At 41.9% G+C, this 21,119-nt stretch overlaps 1 protein-coding gene across 2 annotated transcripts in view; it reads left to right on the forward strand.

Moving 5' to 3' along the window:
• Positions 1-21,119, forward strand: part of LOC141009369 (phosphofurin acidic cluster sorting protein 2) — a 48,632-nt gene that overhangs the window by 20,596 nt on the left and 6,917 nt on the right. Inside the window, exons 3-19 of one of the 2 annotated variants that reach the window (XM_073481963.1) lie at positions 5,565-5,654; positions 6,877-7,002; positions 9,359-9,521; positions 10,797-10,888; positions 11,127-11,207; positions 11,566-11,625; positions 13,007-13,158; positions 13,262-13,355; positions 14,359-14,442; positions 15,210-15,337; positions 15,529-15,661; positions 16,825-16,929; positions 17,171-17,277; positions 18,277-18,431; positions 18,507-18,617; positions 19,832-19,934; positions 20,534-20,566. In XM_073481963.1, coding sequence (XP_073338064.1) covers positions 5,565-5,654; positions 6,877-7,002; positions 9,359-9,521; positions 10,797-10,888; positions 11,127-11,207; positions 11,566-11,625; positions 13,007-13,158; positions 13,262-13,355; positions 14,359-14,442; positions 15,210-15,337; positions 15,529-15,661; positions 16,825-16,929; positions 17,171-17,277; positions 18,277-18,431; positions 18,507-18,617; positions 19,832-19,934; positions 20,534-20,566 — 1,817 coding nt within the window. The remainder of the gene's footprint in view (positions 1-5,564; positions 5,655-6,876; positions 7,003-9,358; positions 9,522-10,796; positions 10,889-11,126; positions 11,208-11,565; positions 11,626-13,006; positions 13,159-13,261; positions 13,356-14,358; positions 14,443-15,209; positions 15,338-15,528; positions 15,662-16,824; positions 16,930-17,170; positions 17,278-18,276; positions 18,432-18,506; positions 18,618-19,831; positions 19,935-20,533; positions 20,567-21,119) is intronic. The other variant, XM_073481964.1, reaches the window with a different exon arrangement.

Below are 21,119 nucleotides of genomic sequence, written 5' to 3' on the forward strand. Positions count from 1 at the left end.
AAGGCTTAGCCAGGGCTACTTTTGCTAATTTCTGCATTGTTTTCTGGAATTTAAACATTTTGGTCACCAGTATCACAGTAATAAAGTTTGTCATACCACATAAACGAGGAAGTAGCTAAATCTAATTGTAATGGAGTAAAAAATAACACAAGATAAGCTAGTATTGCTAAAAATCAACTAGCCTAGTTTAGCAGAGTAGCAGTCACTGCCATCTCTTTAGCCTCTTCCTCTAGTGTAATTCTTGTGAAATCACATATTCAAATGTATTTAATAAAAGAAGACTTTATTAAACTAGCTCATTACCGTAAATGGACAAAAGTGCTGAAGAGGAAATACTTTTTGCAAAAAAATAAAAACATCTAAATGTTTTTATATAAGGTCTATGTCAATGATTAATGCTCAAAATAAAAAGGCACAAAATTAATGTTCTCCAACTGATATAGCTGTCATACAGTTTGATTAAGAGCCTTCAAACTTGAAACCCATTTTTTTGTAAAAAAGCTTCACTGTTTCTGTAGTTCCTGCTCTCTGCTTTCACGCCTCAGTAATTGACCATTTTTCTGTCCCACTCTTAATATTGTCACCTCATTATGAAATGTAATTTTAAATTTTATGCAATACTGGGCAATTCTATTTAAAGGGAAACAAATCACCCCCCCTTTACTGTCATCCTGAAGGAGAGAGTAACCAACCAAGTGTGGCTTTATCCGTGAGCTACGTCGTCTCCAGAGCGTGAAATCTCTCCGTTTCTGCTGAGCTGCCCTTAGGACAGCCGAGCAAAGCTCTGTTCACCGCAGCTCCGGAACTGGAGCATTAAATGCAATTTCCAGCAGGTTTGGTTAGGGAGAACAGAGACGCTGAGGGGATAAAGAGACAGTTGGAGAAGATGACAGACGAATAAGAGGGTTTTGTTTTCAGACAGTGAATGACAAAGCCTCATTACCGCATGTCATCGGTTCTCTGTTCGGCATACAGTGGCCGTCTCTTTTCTCTCTCTGGGTCTCATCAGGGTGAGTGTGGCCTGCACGCACACACAACCCTTGTAATGGCTAACCATTTGGATGGTTTCCCAAAGCCGCAGCATGATGAGATTGCAGTTTAGTCTCCGGGAGGCCCTGTGTTTCCCGGGAGATGGTCGTCTGTCTCTCACCCTGCAGACCACTGGGTCACTTCAAGTAGCTCAGACCTCCTCAAAGAAACCTCTGCTACATTTTCTGCACACTACTTTGCAGTGTTGTACGCTACTGCAAGTGCACGACATGATTCTGCATTTTGTTTCCTGTCTCTTCTGTATACAGTCGCCTGAGGTTGTAGCCAGACATCGATGTCAGCTGGATTATGATAGGAAAGGCGTGCAATCCTCATTTCAGTGCAAGCCGCTGTCCAAAGCACTTCCATTTGCTGTACACTCAGATATGATCCAATTTTGTGTATGTGTGTGTCTGTATGATGTGTGTGTTGGGTGAAAGCAGAAGCTAAAACCTCTTTAATACAATTGCACACTGAGCTCTGTCCTGACCCTAAATCACTTCCTGTCGTTGCTGCAAAGGGGGGAGCCAATTTAGAGAATTTAACATGTTTAAAAAAAGTAATCTCAAAGAGAAGTGTGAAGTGGAACTTGTTTTCCCACAGGCGTATGGAGATTGGTTGAGCAGAGAGGCTGTAACATCCCCTCCATATGGCCCCAGAAAGACAGTGGAGAAGCTTGTAACAGGGGAGAGAGGGCAGCAGAAGGGGGGCAAAGGACATTCAGTTCAAGCTTTCCTTGCCAAGGCTCTGTATTGTTAATGCATGTCAGGCAGTTTGAGAGTGCTCGGCTTTTGTGCCTTGATTCATTGTACCCGCCACTGAGCATGAGAAAAGAGTGCATACAAGGCCTCTTTGTGGAGCTAGAGTTAGTGACAAGGTCAGACTCAGACAGAGATTTACTCTGTTTTTTTCTTTATGTACAAAACAAAAGCTGTGGCTACTGTCAAGATACTGTCAGCATGTCCCTATCTGCAACATATTGAGCCATTAGGCTGGACAGAAAAATGCTTATTGCAACAGAATGCTTTGCAAGTGTCAGCAAAGTTAAATAGTTTTTATTCCCATCATGTTCCCTTTCCTTCTTCAAAGCTTTGTTTCTAAACTTACAAGTGTCCTTTCATGCATATTAAAGAATTGACACCTAATGTTCTTTTAAAATGTTCTTTTTCTTTGACAGGTGAGCTAGAACACAGTGTTATGTCTCCTCTAAGTATATGTGCTTGCATTTTAACAAGTTTGTAGACCGAGACTTTGAAAGTTTTTCAACAAACAACAAACATCACCTGTTGAATATTTATGATGTAATACTCAACGGGATGATAAAATCACCAGTATGACTACAAATCTTACGTAAACACTTAAATGGTTATTGCACAGATTTACTGTGTAACACTAGCATTGTTTATCCCAGCAACATCTGTGTCCATGAGCTAAAACACCCTTTACCTTCTGCTGCTCTCTCCATAACAGTGACATAGGAAAAGAGGAAGTGGAGGTTGTATTTTGAGACATCTGATGCAACACTACTTGACTTTTATAGTAAACACCATGATACTTGGATGACTTGAGTGGAACCTTTTTTGACCGCATGTTATTTTGATGAAGGAATTCTTGTATTAAAACGGTTACGGACCAGAAGCACTGCATTTCACAATCCGAATATGATTTATGCGGTATTGGGTAATATGAATACACTGTTTTTATTTCAGCTCATGTTGAAATTATTGTTCACCTATCCTTTTTCTGTACCCGCTTAAATCTATTCATGATCATGGAAAGGTTGGTGGTAGGGCTGCAACTATTGATTCTTTTCATTGTTGATTAAACTGTCTATTATTTCTTCAATTAACTGATAAGTTTGTTTTGGCTTATGAAAAGTCAGAAAATGGTGTAAAAATGTCAGTGTTTCCCAAAGTCCAGGATAATGTCCTCAAGAAGTCCCCTCCTTAAGAAGCTGGAATGAAAGATTTTCTTTTCTTAAAAAATTACCCAAACCAATTAATGGATTATCAAAATAGTTGGCCAATAATTTATTTGTTGACAACGCATCGATTAATTGTTGCAGCTGTTGTTTGTGTCTGTCCCAGCATGCATCACAAGGATCATATACAAATAGACAAATGACTTCATATCTAGAACATGATTACCAGCTGTGATTGCGTCAGCTGGTAATGTTTTCACCTTGTGAGTCTGTGTGTTTGACATTGTGGTACAGTATGGTCCAAGAGACAGCTATTGGAGAAGGAACTACCACAGGAGTAGTTTTCAGTACTTTGGCAGGTGTGTATACTGCATGTCTGTCTATGGCCAGATTTTGTCAGCACGATAGCATCTCAACCGTGCAAGGCCAAGTTTGCAGAAGGGCGCATTTCGACAAAGGGGGGCCAGAAGTTAATAGGTGCCCTCACACTTTATGGCCTGGCCAACATTTGTTTTGATGCAGTCATGAAACTTAACAGACGTGTAGCTGAGATCAAAATGAAGGCTGAGTTTGACGTATGATCCGACTCAGTAGTACTTGTGTAGTATTAACTAATGAATAGTCATGGGTCGAAATGTCAACATGTTGTAGGGTGTCACGGCTGGTGTGATCCTATTGCAAGATGGTCTCTCATTAAGATTTGTCACTGTTGAAGGAATCTGGAGCCCCTGGAGGAAACCCACAGGAACAGAGTAGAGCACCCAGAACATGTAAACTCTGAACAGGAGTGTCAAGGGCTGATAATCACACCCAGGGCCCCCTCTCTCTCTGAGACAGCAGTGCTAATGAGCCTCAAGAAACACTTTCAGTTCAGTCAAATATTCTGAGGCTGTTTACTGAAGATAAAAGTGGAAGTTGGGAGAAGACCTTCACACCGACGTAGTCGTCCAAGAGCTTAGAAAGAAAATTGACTTTCGTGGTGTCAGGTCTGTTTTGCCAGTCATATTGAGCTATATGCAATCTTCTATTTTGTTTTCTTCTTCCCAGCTGTTTACACTGCTTGGTGGATTGAAGTAAGTTAATTACTTGAAGTGTGGATATGTACTGTATGTCACTGGCTGTGACAGACCCTTGTAATCCTCTCGCCTGCTGTGGCTCTCTATCGCCTATCCACTTTAAATTGGCATGTGTGATAGACAGAAAAAGACTATGATTGGAAACACAGTTAATGGAGTTATTTTAAATCACTTGTGCATATGTTGCACCTGCAGATACACCACTGAACACCCTCTGGTACCCCTGGATGATTCCTCAGCACACACCCAACCATTTCATTTGGTATCTGTTACATGATTTAGCAGCTCTCATGACATTAGGATCCAATGTCGCACCCACTGCATCAGACTATTAAAGAGGTATTAAGCCAGATACAGGATATCCTTACCTCTCTGCTGCTCACCAAGTCTTACTTAATTCTTTTGGCAGGTTTAGCAGATACCTGAACTAAGCTTTGGGGACTTATGAAATTTTTACAGCAGCTGATGAGTTGCCAAATGTATCCCAGAACAGATGCCTGTCTTCAGCACTCACAGCTTGACATAAAATGGACGAACCAGAGACTTGACAAGCTGTTTCTGTTCTCACGTTCACACTTTTTTTGATTCCCTGTTTTGAGATTCTAAGAGGCAGAAAAGGAAGCTCGGTTGAAGAATGAATCTGTAACTTGATGAGGAGCGTGATGGACTTTAATCCAAGGCTCGTAAACATGCTAAGGTCCTCTGAGGACACACTGTGTCGCGTCCTTACATTTGGAAGACACTTCCACAACCCGTGGTATTTAAATCCCTGTGCTGTTTGGCCATACCAACTTTGTGCCAGGTCCCAGAATTAGCTCAGTTGATGAGACTGTCTTTACTGGAATAGCATTAGATAATAAAGCTAAATTTGGTTTTGATTAGCGGCTTGAAACAGTGGGTAATTTGTAACAGAGCTCCATGACAACAAGATAGCAGCTAACATTTTTCAGGTTACAGTCATAGTTCCACCTGAACCAAACATCCCACACAGAGCATGATTAAGAATCCTAGCAGGTAGCTTAGAGGCTGAAGCTTGTGATGAGGTTTTGCTGTTTTGAATCCTTATGTCAGCTACATCGGTGTGGGGAAAACTCTCAACAGCAGCTCTTGAAATGTCCCTGAGCAGGGTGTCTGACCTCTTTTTCAAATGTTCTAGTAGCACTGTCCTCTAGAAAGCAGTGAAGGATTGGAGGACTGTTTGTACTAGGCTGCCTCAAGGTGTGATACTGCATAAATGTGTGAATGTGAGGCAGGCTGGTACTAGAATAAGGCTTGCACACTTAGTCACTTTTGTCTGGATAGATCTAGTCTTAAGAAATGAAATGAGATGAAGGATTTGGGGAGATTTTCTTTTGTTCCAAAGGGAGCATATTTAATTTCACTGAGTTTGCAAAAACAAACAATGTGTGTTGGTTTCTTTCCAGAATAGATTTGTACCAATTTCAAGCTAGCTGCCAAAACAAACCTGGAAGTCCCGGCTGAATGATTGTTTATATGTAGCATTTATTAATCTAACTATGCTTTACTTTGTCTTCCAGGGTTCGAAGCGTCTTCTGAGATCCAATGAGTACGTCCTCCCACCCAGTGGACTGATGGAGACGGATCTGGAGCTCACATTCTCACTACAGGCAAGCACTCTTGACATTATACTGTGAATTCTCACACTGATAGGGCAGTTTTTTTGACAGGCAGGATTGTGTTGAAGCTATTATCAGCACTTTAACCCCTGGCAAAAGTGTTAAGTTCAGAAGATCTGTGTATATTTAACATATTTTTTCTTAAAATCAGACTCAGTTGTTTAATATTAGGCGGTACCACAACTTTTCATGGAATTTTGTGGTCAGAAGAGTTGATTAATTGTAGTGGGACAGAAATTGATGTCATTTCTATGGTTGATTGTGCAATCTTACTCTGTATTGAACTGAATCATTACTTGAGGCACTGATGTCAATCTGTTTATGAAAGAATGTTGTTTTAAATCAGACGTAATCTACACTTTGTGCATGCTGACTAGTTTTGGATTGGATTTGGTAGACAACTATAGAAGTGAAGAAGTTGTGGAAAATGGACAAAGTATGTAGAAGGAAAGGTTGTACATTTGAACAAACCCACTGCTCCTGAGTAAAGCTGAGAAAAAGTAGTGGCTGTATTGGACCTGGATATTGCAGCAGTGACGTGCAACTAGTGAAACATGATCTTACAAGCTGTTATTGTGTGAATTTTATTTGCCAAGAAGGCAAGAAAAGTCAACATGAAGATCAACCTTCTGGAAGTCAGAGACAATATGATACCAGAGGAGGATAAAAAGAGCAAATGTGAGGATGAGACACAAAGTTGCAGAGAAGTGAGTCTTGATCAAGGTTCAGCCGCAGTTCAGCCACAGTCCAGCAGACAGACTACAGAAAGTTTTTTTTAGTAGTTCTGTCATTGGTTGGCAGTACGAATGCATCTAACACCCACCATATTAGTTTACTGCTGGCATCTGTGTACAGCGAGGCTTTACTTTTACATGAACTTGAACCAGGTGTGTGGTAATGTCTCCATAATCTGTTACCACACATCTTTTGATGTGATAAAGGAGGGAGCTGTAAACAGATGGTGAATACATACAATCTTGTTTTATGATTTCAGTCGTATGGTCGAGAAAATTTGCAAGAAACAGGCCTAATACAGACACTGATATTTTTTCTGTTGTTGCACATGACAGGTCACCACTGAAGAAATAGTTTTCTCATGGAGAAACAGTTGAAATAAGTCTGTATTTGGGGTTTCCTCTTAAATGCTGCTGAATATATATATATATAATACAGTTTGCACTGTCTATTTGACTTTATTTTTTCTTATTTTCAGTACCCCCATTTTCTGAAGAGGGATGCCAACAGACTGCAGATTATGCTGCAGAGGAGGAAACGCTACAAGAATCGAACCATCCTGGGCTACAAAACTTTGGCTGTGGGAGTTATCAATATGGCTGAGGTACTGTACAGTGCCTCACATGGGGCATTACCTTCAATTATTTATTTATTTCACGTTTCATCGTCTTTCTTTCTCTTGAGAAACATTTCTCACTTTTCTCTGAGGTTGTGATTGCATTCTGCTCTTCTCTGACAGTGATTGACATGGCTATTAGTGTCTGCATACCATGTCTTGGTTGCCAGAGTGAGGGCCCTCCTGTGTTACACATCATTTCAGATGAGTCATGCTCATCACACATACTGCTGTGTGAGATTATGGGCCATCTGGAGCTGGCTTCATATGTACTTTTCGGAAAACAACATATTCAGCCATGCTATGCGGAAATAATGGCATAGAAGCTGATATAAAGCCACTTCTGGATGTTTGTTTGATGTAAAAAAATATCCATCCAGTAGGGACTTAGCAGTTATGTCACACTGTATGTATGTTTGGTCACTTCTTTGTACCAGACGTGTCTCTACTTACCTTGCTTACTGATGCCACTCCCAAGTGTGGATGTCACACATCGATGGCTGCTGTTCAAGAAAAGGTTTACCCAAAAATAAAAATTCTGTCATTAGATACTCACCCCCCTACCGATGGAAAGTCAAGTGAAGTGTCATACTCCCAAAACATTTCTGGAGCTTCACAGCAAAACACCATTGAAGCATTCTCCAAAAAAACTGAGGAAGATAGGGACTTGTTTTAAAATGTAAAAGAAACAAAAACATTTTTAAACATGAAATGAGTCCATACAACTATTCCAGCGTAATCCAAGTCTCTGGAAGCTCCAAGATCACAAACTGATTTACACACTTTTTAAGCTGACATCTTCAATGTAGCTGCTCGGCTAAAAGCGTTAGCGTCTGGGTGGATGCATAAGCTCAATCATGTGCAGACGGTGTACATAATGTCTTTTCAAATCATTGTGGGATCTCAGGGCTTCTGAAGACTTGGGTTATGCCGGACAAGCTGTATGGAGCCATTTTAGGGAGACTTTGCTTTTGTTGTTTTTTTTGTTTTTTTTTACATTTTAAAAAGTTCAAAAGTCCCCATCTACTTCAGCTGTTTGGGAGAATGTTTTGTGAACTACAGAACTTCACCTGGCTTTCCATCGGCTTGAGGGCGAGTAGACAATGACTGAATTTTCATTTTTGGGTGAACTTCCCTTTAATTATGTCTATCTGTGCCTCATTCACTTGCGAGACTGTGCAGAACCGATGTGTTCCACTCTTTTAACAGAGGACAGTGGGCCCTTTTATATAGCTGGGTTGTTACAATTGATAATATTGAAAAGGGTTTCATACTGGGTTTTACATAGCAGATACAGATCAATTAAAATGCCTTGTTCAGAAGATAATTAGACAGAGATTTAGACATAGATATTGAGCCTCACTCTTATTTGAAATGGAGAAACACAGGTAACATTTCCCTCTAATTACAGCAGCTGATACCCCATTAACACTCAGCCAATGTTACTCTCCAGCAATAGCTCCAGGACAGGGATTGACTGACATCTGAAAATAAGACTAATGCATTATTGCATTTTAAAATACCACTCAACCGCTGGGTTGTTTTGGGTTCTTGGTGCAGTGAAACAACCCACAGACTTCTATGAATAAAGTTAGACTGGCCATTATTGGATCCTGTTGGGTAATTATGTTGTCATCTGCTATGGAGTAAAAGTCTCTCGTGCCCCTATTCGGAATCTACCGGGGCAATACGTGGGAGGAAGTCACTTATTGGACTTTGCATGCAGCATTCAAGTGCACCCCTGCCGGTGTTTGAGCAAAATGAGCCTACTCCCTGTACAGCGACTCATCAAGTGAAATATTGAAACTACCCCCTAGATAGAGCTTAGAATGAAAGCTCATCCCTTCTCATCTGATTCAAAACAGTTTGTGCAAACTGTGTTACACCGTCTGATTGGGCGATATGAGCAAACTGGCTCGGCTCATTTAGATGTGCAGAACAGGAGAGCAGCACTGTGCTAATGAAGATTTATTTAAAGATAGCATAGCTGTCAGCTTGTAATCAGTCTGTAAATCTCTGTGAGCATAAAGCGGTGAAACAGAAGCCAACTCAGTCTCTGTTGGATCAGTACTGGCTCACTAAAGAGAGAGATAAAATTCTTTCATCCTGCCTGCCTGTCTGTTGGAGAAATATTATTTGTTCCATGCTGCTTCGACAAGACTCTACAGGATGATTGATAGACGCAGGGACTGAAGAAGACATCCGAGCAAAAGAGGGCTTGATGTTGAGGCAGATGAAATCCATATACCAAAGATAATCTTATTGTGTATATATAAGTGTCATGGATACAGTTTTTGTTTTGAGTGGATTCTTAAAACCAGTATGTTAATCTTCCTATGTCCAGGTGATGCAACACCCGACAGACGGAGGACAGATTCTGGGTCTCCATAGCAACGTGAAGGAGGCGCCAGTGCGTGTGGCGGAGATCAGCGTGTACTCTCTGTCAAGCCAGCCCATCGACCACGAGGACGGTAGCGGCCAAGCTGGCCGCAAAACCAAAACCTCAGGTGGGCACAGCCATCACCCGTCCCCCTCTGTGGGTCTGTTAGACAGTCCTGTACCTATGCTGCCCGGTCAAATCCTGTCTATAATTTCAGCCTTCACCCTGCAGCCAGCCCTCCCTGCCCAGGCCTCTCTCTTCCCTCCATCCACATGGCTCCTATTTCCCAGCCTGAGGACAGAATAAACTCTATTAATCCCCAGCCAACCTGTGGCCAAGGATATGTTATTCTCTTCAGCTATGGTTGTAATGTTGATTTGAGAGTTGAACAGATTTAGAGCCTATTACCTTACACTGTTCTAATTCTGGACGGGGGGAGGTATTGGGCCCCACTCGGACTCTACGCCTTCATCCCGCTATGCTGATCCCTCGCTGTTTCTGGATGTTATTAAGGAGGCCGCTCAAACATAACAGATGAGCTCATGCACCGAGTATTAAACTAGTGTCACTCAGAGGGAAAGGAAAGATGTTTATCTTTCTCCTCTCCACAGTGATCCTTAATAACATCCATCCCATCTAAGAACAAAGAACAGGATGTTTCACAGGCGAAAGGAAGTCTGAATTAGGTGTTAACAAAAAAGATCTTCTATCACCTGATCTGTCCTCAGCTGTCAAACATGCAGTAAAATCTGCCTCTTTAGGAATGTGTCTGTTCAAACCAATAAAATCTGCCATTAAACAAAAGAACGATAGTAAAATGATTTAGCCATGAAAACGTCATTAAAACTTCATCAGAATGTGAGACATGGATCACACAAGAGCTCTGCAATCTTATTTGCATATACTTAGAAGTTTCATTACATTTCAGCCAGCAGATTTAGCTTTTAATTATGTGCAGAGAAAATGTTTTTGCAGTAACATACAATTTTACTCATTATTCTTGCCAAGCAGACAAAACAATTGATTGCTGATGAAATGGACAGTGAAATTTGGCTCCGTCTGATATTGGTGAAAACTACACAATATACTGAAAAATCATTTACATTACAATAGAATGATACTCTTTTGTATATGTAACATCTTTTGTCTGGCAGCGTAAGAGCAACATTTACTAAAGTAGTAGATTTCATATTGAGTTTAGCAGGCATGATTTCACTCTGAACAAATTGCTTTTATAGGAAATCTTTATTCCCCCAAAAAGGCGACATTGGAATTCTGTTCTTCTCTTTTAGTGTCTGTGGGAAACTTGTAAATTTGAGTCTGCACAGATTTAATGCGGCCTAATATAATGCCAGACATGTTTCCCTCTATTTTGATGTTTTTCTGTGCTTGCCTACCTCAGACCGCTCCCCAGACATGGATAACTATTCTGAGGAGGACGATGACAGCTACTCGTCGGAGCAGGAAGCCAGTGATGACGCCGTTCATGGCCAGGTTAGAAGGAGAAAATGCCTAGCTGCAGGCAAATCTGTAATACCCAGTGAAATTAAATGTACATAAGAAATTCAATAAATAAGTCTGCTTTTCATACTGAGCATGCTGTTACATAATTATATATCCTAGGAATGTTATATAAGAAGTTAGTATAATAACATATTTTCTACATTTAGCCTAAGTTCATGCAAATAGAAATGAGGTTTCAGATATTTAATCCATCCTCCCTGTATTTTAGGATCTATATGATGAAGACGATGAGGTCAGGAAGCCCAAGAAACCCCGGAGGAAAATGATCCGAACCACCTCCATGACCAGAGTTAGTTGCCTCCTTTTCAACCACATGGACTTTTTTACGCTCGCCAATCATTGACCATAAGAATAACTAAAGACCCGTGTTTGCGGTCGTGCAAGCTTTTAAGGGAAAGCACACAAGCAGTGTTCCATTTGTTCAAGCCATTAGGATGATGTGGATGAGCATGTAAATGAACGCTGTGGGTTCACTGGACTGATTCTAATGGTCTTTACGTAGAGTGGCTGTGAATGAGTAATCCAGTGGACAGTTACTAGGAGAACTGATAAGCCCGAGCCCAGCTGTCATGCATATTTAATCGTGACATTTATTTCCTTTTCATGGGATCCTTTTTCTCATAATTGCATGTCTTTTTTTTTTTCAGCAACCAAACTTTAAGCAGAAGTTTGTGGCCTTGCTGAAGAGGTTCAAGGTAACAGATGAGGTGAGTGTGAGGAGAATAATTGCCTTCTATTTTGATTGACACCCAGGAGAACGTGATCAATGTCAAAGCAAACAATGTGGTGATTTTTAGTGCTCCCGCCTCAAGTTTCTCAGTCATTCTATAATGAAGCTTCAGTAAGTCATCTGTGAAACGTATCAGTCATTAATTTGTCCTTCGGGTAGGAGAAACTAATCTCAGTATTGACTTTCTAAACAGCATATTGCTACATCACTTCTAATGTGCTCCTGACCGGAAAGAAATCACTGCCACAGCAGAGGTACAAGCATCATTATGATGCTAGGCTGCATTACCTCTGTGCTCATGGATGCATGATTCATACATTTCCATTAGCAGTGGTTCGTATGCAGAATCCATTAACGACTTTATTCTCTGCCACTTAATCTAATGATAAATGTAGGCTCGTAGGCTTGTCCTATTTAGGCTGTGTTTTTTCTTTTCTCAAGTCCTTTTGAATTTCTGTGGATTCTGCATAATAACCTGTAATCAGGTCATTGACAGGATGTCGACCATGTGTGCGCAACAGCCCCTGGATGTCCATTAGTACATAATCTATGTTGGGCCATTATAATGTTAATAATTACCATTGAACTGTAAAATCGATGGGAGTAATTGAGATTACGTCAGCAAAGATGTATAAAAGATATCTAAGAGATCTATTTTTAACTACACAGGTTTTCAGACTGGATGAGGATTTACTCCACCTTTTACTCACCTTCTTACCTCTCTATGTAACTTTGTGAAATATGAGACAGACACTTGTGTGAGTAATTTAACCTATTGATGCTTACAAGAGCCTCCAGGCTGTCTGAGTTGTACTTGTGCTGGATGCTTCTGGAAGCTCCAGGTGGCCCGGTGATCTTTTATCACGTTCCCCGTCTCTAATCCCTTCCTTGCGGCTGGGCAGTGTGCAGGGCTACAGCTCTATAAATACATAGCTGGGAGGGAGGAGAGAGGGGACAGACTGTGTTTATCTGCTCCCTGCCAGCTTCTGCACTTATGGAGTGGCATTAATCACCTGATTAGTCCACAAGCCTGCCTGTGTGCAGTTCCTATGATATACATTCCCACTGTGCAGCTGGCAGATCAAGGCTCAGCACCTTAGCTCTCGTCTCGCACTCACTTACCTTTTAATTGGCCTGCTTAGGACCAAGACAGGGATGTATTTATAGCATAGATTTTCTCATTCTACACCCTTCTAGCTTGTCGTTCATTCTTTGAGCTCCATTAGCCCAGCTGTGAGAGTGATTAGCTAATGCACGGCACCAGTCGCTCCCTACACTTACTTAATCCATGACCATAAAAACAAATCCCTGATTACAGCGTACTGATGTGTTGATGATGTGTCTATCCTGCGCGACAGGTCCTGGACTCTGACCCAGTCGACCAGACCCAGGAGGTGGAGGAGGATCTGGACTTACTCTACGACAGTCTGGAGGTATACAACCAGAGCGATAGTGGGCCAGAGATGGAGGACAACGAGAGCGTCCTGAGCACGCCCAAGCCCAAACTTAAGTATGTTTGCGTATTTAATTTCATTGCCAGAAAAAAAACGAAGAAAAGCATTTATTCCACATTCTAAGTTTTCTCCAATTCAAATGTTTGTGTCTGTTTTCAGGCCGTTTTTCGAAGGGATGTCTCACTCCAGCTCCCAGACAGAAATTGGAAGCATACACAGCCAAAAAAGCCAGCAGAGAGAGCTGTCATGTCCTGTAAGTTAATCACCAGTCTCTCTATTAACAAACCCATCTGATGCCTTTCAGTCCCACTGTTTACCCAAAGTTCTGCCACTTAGTTATCGTAGAAGCTCTTTTTGTAAACAGTGTTACGTAAAGGAATTGCCCCTGGAAACTGTTGAGATGTCTGGCAGTCCTCTGTGCTTATTGTGGTTCAGGGATTCCCAAAGACCATGATAGTACAGGCAAGATATTCTGAGCATGAGCGCAATGCAACCCACCAGCTCCCACCCCTACAGAACTGGAAGGGGCGGGGGCGGGGGCGGGGGTGGGGGCTGCAGTCCTTACCCTCTTCACCCCCACAGCCCACCAGTATTTATAGGGCATGACACCAAATGACCTCTCCACCACCATCAACACACACACACACACAGACACAAATATGCTCCCATGCTCAGAGAGAAGATTGGATGGAGCAATTTCTGAACTCCTACTCAGAGATTTATGGCCCATTGGAAACAACAAGGGCAGAGTAAGAGAGGGAGAGACATGTTGAGTCTGAGGGCGAGAGGGGGAGTGCTGTTTATAAATATCTGGGAATCCATTTTGGTCTGTAATAAAACAGCCAAGAGCGTTTCAGACGGCTATAGCCCTCCATTTTGCTCAATAAATGTCTCCAGTCGAAGTTCATAAACACATCTTGCAGGCAAAATGGAAAGTCTTTGATGTAATATTAAAATAAATTAAACTAGGTGCAACAAGATGCACTTAAACACTTTTAGTAGAGCAAACTTGAGCACAGAAGTGTCAGTTATTCTTCAGGGATTCATATCAGGAGGGGACTGAAGTGAAACATATAAAAACTGCTCTGCCACTGTCTGTGGAGCCACTAGTGTGAAATTGGTCACAGAGTGGTCAGTCTTGACCTGAGCAGATGGTGGTATTAGATTTGGTAATTTATAATCACCATATATAAGTGACCTGTGGTTAAAGTGGTCTAATGTGTGTGTGTCTGTGTGTTTTTTTTTTTACCCCACAGACTGGAGACTTCCTGACTGTGGACAGATGTAAAGTTCAGGGGGCCCGGTATCAAGATGACAGCATCACAGACACAACCGTCGGGGTATGTGTTTCGGAACAGCAGCAGCTGTACTTTTTTTCTAAACTAAATCCCCCTTGAGGATCTCTTTCTCAGATTTTTCTGTTCCAACCCCCTGCCCTCTCCACTTGAGTGCCCTTTCCTCCCATGGGTCTCACTTGTTTTCCAAGAAAAAGCAAAGACGGAGGGAGTATGCAAGGGCAGGCAAAACAAACCGCACAGTCATCCATTATGGATCAGTAGAGCAGACAAGGCAGCCCCACGCCGGATAGATCCTGACTGATGAGGATCGAAATGAGGGGTGTTTGTGTTTGTTGTTGTCTCTGGGCTGTCGGGTCGGCCTAACCTTGCTCGTCTAACCCCCAGCTCCCCCGCTGAGAGTGGGGCAGCCGGCCCAGTGCACCGCTCCACTAACCCAGTTCAAACAGAATATCTAAACTGCAGGAACATTGTTCCCCATTCACCTGCCAAGAGACCATGGCTTTTTATCTCTTCTGTCGTGGTGGGCTTGCATCATTATCTCCAACCTCAGCAGCTAAGCTCAATTATTCACAAGGCCAGCACCTCTCTTCCTCCCGCCCCGCCGCAACTCTTTCAACTCTTGTTCTTAAAATGCCAGCTGCAGATGCGCCACACACAGAAACTCACAGAATACAGAGTGTACCTGTAGTCTGAAAGAGAAGCTGGTGTATAGTGATGGGACATGACAGCTCCTGTGTTTGATGATAAACATCAGTATTGTCCTCTTACAGCCCTCTTGGCTCATCTTTGCTCCCCTTCTTTTGCTTTAGGAGCCAGAGCTTGACGACAGTGGGCCAGGGCCGGGGGAGGTGAGCAGCTGGGATGTCAACACTGAACGGATGACCAGCACTGTTGGCAAGCTCTGCAAGACAGAGTCCCAAAACCACATGTCTCCCAGGTACACCACATCTGGAAACATGCACACGAGATAGGGTTATGTCATTGTGTATGTTTGAATGTGTAATGTGGATCGGGTGTTTTCTCAACTGTTTTTTATGAAATGTTCTGTTAGCTTCTGAGTCCAGCTGGTTAGGATTGCTGCTCTGCCTGTCATGTACTTTGAGCTTCTTGTGTTCTGCTCCGTCTCAGTAAAGTGGAGAACAGACTGCAGAGGCGTCCACGCAGCACCTCCATGAAAGACAGACAGAACTCCAAGGCCCAGAGTGACAGGACCAGCAGCATGGAGAGCGAGTGCTCCCCAGACTCACGCCTCATAGCGCAGGTAAACGACTCACAGATTTTATTTAACCTTTTTTTCACTGGGCACGACATTAAGAACAATTTCTCATTTACACTCATTTTTAAAATTGTTTCCTGGTTCAAGCACCTAACTGTCAAAAGTAAGACAAAGCTTTCCAGGGTAGTTACAGAGTAGACAATCACACGCTGCAAACAAACCCAACTGTCCTATCACCTTGGAAACTCTTGAGTGGCAATATCTTAGACGACCGCAGCCATCCTTTGAATCACCACTTTCAGCTGCTGCCTTCAGGGCAAAAGTACAGTCCCCTGCGGTAAGAAAAAACATCTATAGAAAATTGCTTGTACCTGTTGCCATAAAAGATCTTAATCAGTAAGGACAGCCACTTTTTAAGTGAGACACAGCACTTTATATCTTTTTTCTGATTAAGTCCGAAACTTTGTAGTTTGTCTGTGTTTTTGCCCCCTTTTTAATGTAGTTCCTATTGTGTTTCTGTGTAAATGTGTGTTAATGTGTCCTGTTTTAAATGTGATATGTCGTGTTTTTTAATATAATCTATACTATTCTAATGGCCTGGCAAGTGCTACAAGATGCTTGTAGGGGGGAAGGAGGAAACAAACACAAAGGAATAACTAATTAACAAATCAAACGGCAGTAAAGAAAAAAGAAGAAAGAAATTACAAGCATTGCTATGAAAAAAATCTATAAGTAAGCCCTTAAAAACAATGATTGAAATAAATCTATCCAGTTTAGAAGACCACCGGTTTCCACAAACCAGTTGATCCTGAACAGGGTCTGGCAGTATGTGTAAAGTAGGGACTCTGATTTAAGAAGAGGACCGTGTATTGTACTTGGCTGCCAATTTGGCTGCAAAAACTGATTTAAATAAGGGGTGAGTATCCAAGAAGGGTTTGATTTGATCAGAGAATACAGAAGGCAGTATTGTGTTTTGAAGAGAGTTTATGTAGCAAATCGGATAGCAGAATGATTAATTGTGCCAACCTTTGGGCGCCAATCAATAAATTGTATATCTATAATCACACAATGGAAGTACGATCATTTAAACAATCATGCATTTGGCAGCAGATTTAATGTCAAGCTGTGGGTGTGTACTTTAAATGTGTTTTTAGAAATGTACCAGCTTGTGTCGGTCTCAGACTCTCTGCTTCTCTTTTGTCTAAAAGGTTCCCAGGAAGTCTGTGTACGACCAGCTGAACCAGATCCTGATATCTGATGAACGCCTACCAGAGAACATCATCCTCATCAACACCATGGAGTGGCAAGGACAGGTGTGTGTTTTCTGTACATGACACTTCAATCATACTTGACCTTCATCTCTCCACATATACAGTACAAACACTGCTAGCCATGCTACAAGCATTTCCTGACATTACTGCAAAAAGCCCATAATAGAAAAAGAATATTCTTTGGAGTGTACACATGTAGCATGATGTTCCTGCTTTCTTTCCAACCCTGCCTCTTGTATATCCATTAGCTCATCGTCTCCCTCTCATCTGTGTTTCTGTGCAGTATGTAGCCGAGTTGCTCCATGAACAGGCCCAGCCCATTGTGTCCACCTGCTCCGCTGCCGATGTTCAGGCCGCCTTCAACACCATCGTTACTCGCATCCAGAGATTGTGAGTCGCATACATACATACATACATACACACAAACACACACGTCCTGGGGCAGTCCTTGCCAAACTATGCATGTTTACGGTGGCTCGCTGCCAGAGAATTCCAGGACGCCATCGCTCACGCTGCTGAAGTGCTCTCTGTCCGTGAACCCATTCCATCACAATGTGCCTGTTTACTCATGAAAAGCTGAAAGTGCAGCGTTCTTCTGTCTTTCTTGGATCCATTCCGTCACGTCACGAGAGACGAGGCTATATCAGTCTGCTCTGCTTCTTCTGTTAAACCTGTTTTCCCATAATCCAGCAAAAGTGCAGCTTTTCCACTCTTTACACACCTGCTCCTCAGTCAACCTGTTTACTCCAGCTGGGGCCGTGTCACGTTGAGCCGTGCACGTCTCCAATGTAAACATGCTTGCTCTGTGCTGTCACTGCTTTAGCTGGCTGCTCAAATGTTGTCACTAAGAACATAAAGACATTTAAAACCCCACGTATATTTAGGTCTAGTTCTGCTATTGGACTTTGAAGTCTCAAATCCTGAAGCACTTAGCTGCAAAGTCCTTAAGTCAGTCCTTTATAATGACTTACAGCACATAATTAATTTAAAGACGTAAATCTTGAAATAATTTTTAGGTTTAAAAAATATTTGAAGTGAGCAATTAAATCAACCCTGCTAAACTGAGTTGAGTTCCTTTTTTTCTTTTCGTACATTTTCAGAATAATTTTAAAGATCATGCTTGTCGTTGTAGGATTAGGATCTAAAAGCCGTCGCACAAATTGGACAAAGACTTGCAGATACTTGCATGTATCTGCTATTGCATATTATAACATATGACGTAATCTGGCATTTTAAAGAAGGTGAAACCGGTTTTAATCCTGGAAAAAGCCTGTTGAGAGATAAATCTTTCTCTTCTCACACACCCACATGACCCACATGTTTTATGATTTGGAACGCTCTCTTTCTCTTAATGACTCATCCTCTCCCTCCCTTTCTTAATCCTTACAGCTGTAACTGCAATGCACAGACACCGCCGACGATGAAGGTGGCGGTGGCAGGCGACCAGAGTTACCTCAGCACCATCCTGAGGTTCTTTGTGGAGCAGCTGGCCAACAAGACCCCGGACTGGCTCAGTTACATACGCTTCCTGGTGATCCCCATAGGTAAGTCATCCAGGGTTAGTACAAACCAGCCTAACATGCAACATATTGTTTGATACATAATGTTTTTCTCTACAGGTTCTCATCCCCTCGCAAAGTATGTGGCCTCCTTTGACAGCAGGTTCAACAGCATCTTTATGGACACTGCATGGAGGGAGCTGTTCTGCAGGACGGAACGGCCCGCCTCAGGTAAGATGCACAACTCTGCTGTCTGGCTACAAAGCAAGCCTGCGTGTCTAATGTTCAGCCAACTTGAAAGGGAAAGAAATGAGGTCAGAACATGGGTCAGGGGCTGATGGATGGGAAGAAGAGATTTCATCCAGTTGCAAAAGACAGCTACAGCCTGCTTTTGTGTAGCGAATGGCTCTACGTCACGGCACTGCTCCCCCTCCCTGTAAACTAAGAAGACCAGGCCGTCAGATCTGACTCAGATGTTTACCCCGAAGGTTGTCAGAACTGATTGTAATTCTGAAAGTCATTTCTTGGTCAAAAACACACATCATCATGAGATCATACATCCAGTCTTTGTGGGTTTTTCTTCACTTTCTATGTTTCTCCTGGTTTTAGCTTACAGCTCATTTGCATTTCCACAGAAATGTCGGATTAATAAAAGAGGCCAAAACAAAGACATTCTCCATTATTAATCTGTTTATTTTAGGACTGTTTTGTAGGATTAAAGCATTTGCCTTTATTCTTACACCCACTTGCAGTTATAAGTCTTACAATTGATTGCTCACACGCACACACACATCCATTCTGTTCCCATCCTTTTCATCACATCTCACTTGTTCTGCCCAAACAAGCCTGATAATCCTCACCCATCCCCACCTGTTACTTCACTTAATTTGCACCCAAAAGGTGCAAGAGTTACTGTTTCACACACTGTGTTGAATCATCTCAAAAGGGGTTCTGAGCAAAAAAAATAAAAATAAAAGAAGGTCATGCTTCTTTATCTTTTATCCTTGACATGAGCTGTCATCACAGCACAAAAGGCTGTGTGTGGATAGGATCTGGCTGTTAATGCTTTCCTTCACGTTGAGAGTGAGTTTAAACTGCTAAGAGGCAATAGGTCAAAATAAATTGATGTGAAAATCAGCATGTTTCCACATTTCATGTTGCCAAAAATGTATGCTGAGCTACATGTGGCCCACAGGCCTTCTGTTTGACACACAATTCATCTTGTGTGTCTTGTGGCTGACTTCACCCACGTTTTAATGACATTTTACGCTCAGCACCCCCCATCTCGTTAATTCCGAGAAATGAAAATGATTAATGCACAGTCTTCTAGCGATCTGCTGCATGTGAAAATTGGCTTTCACGTCAGTTGTCTTGCAGCTTGTTAGTCAGATATAGAACAAGAAGAGGCATGTTGTTAACAAGCCTTCTCTCTGTGCCCCCTGCAGATAACATAGATGTAGCAGGACGAGTGGTTCAGTATCTGGCCGGTGCCAACGTGTCGCACCAGTTCCCTATCTCAGAAGCCATGCTCACCTACAAACAGAAGAGGTAACGTCACTTTGATTATTGAAGTTTGAGCATGTACTGCATATGTTTGTGTGTACACATGTATGTTGTTGTGCTTTTTTATTTTGAAGCATGTCTGTGTTTTTATGCCTACTCACAGTACTGGTGTTAATGCTCAGTATGTCTCATTAAAAACAAATTCGACAATGATTATGGCTCAGATTGATCATCAGCTGCACTGCATGAGGAAGATGTTTAAATGCATATGCATGCAAGCAGGCACATATATTCAGCACACATGTAAAAGCAGCTGCTATGTGTGATGATAATGATCCTCAGAGAAATTTATTTTAGTCGCATGTGGTTATTCTGACATAAACAAGTCTAAAACATGTAGGTTCTGGTCCTTTTCAACTCCTGTTTTGATTAAAGGCTTATGGATGAAAGCCCAGTCGTGTCTCTCACACAAATGCTCTCAGCAGTACAGACAGTCCGTTGCATTTCCGTGTGCATTTATTTGTTTCCTTTCTGAGGTATGACCAACCCCCTCCCCTCTTTGTGAGAGTGGCTTCCTATTGGTCAGAAGGTTTTAACACTGTTGCATTCCTTCTTCCCCCTTTCCCCTTTGATTTGCATTCAAGGAAAAGGAGTTTGTATTTTGATTTTTACATCAGGTATCTAATTCAACTCTTGTTTTGTTTTGCCCTTCTTATTTTTCTCTCCACCATTTGGCTTGACCTCCTTGCTGTGTCTTAACATTTCCCTTTCACACTCGATACTCACTGTAACTTCACTCTGCACTCTGTCCTGACTTGTGTCTTTGGTTCGGTGTGATTTCGATTCTTACTCTGTCCTTTTGTGTTTTTGCTGTGAAGATTTGCCTAACAACCTTTTAAAACAACCCCAAATTCTCACAAAGTGGAATGTTTTTCCAGCAACATCAGTGTCGCAAGCAATGATAAATGAGTAGAAATAATTTAATATGTACGACAAGGAAACTAGTAAACGTTAGTTTCAGATTTAGCATTGAGTTGAAAGGTGATTTCAGGACATAGGCTGGTTTGCCCCCAGGAGTGGCTACATAATTATGAACTGTCACTCAATATTATTGACCTCTTTGAATCCTGCAAGGCTGAAGAAATATTTCAGTATCAACCAAAATAAATAATGATATTATTAATAATGTGTTATGATCTGATGATTCCCACTCATACTAAACTGCATGAT

This window comes from Pagrus major, chromosome 15 (genome assembly GCF_040436345.1).
Source record: "Pagrus major chromosome 15, Pma_NU_1.0".
In the NCBI taxonomy this organism is placed as follows: domain Eukaryota; kingdom Metazoa; phylum Chordata; class Actinopteri; order Spariformes; family Sparidae; genus Pagrus; species Pagrus major.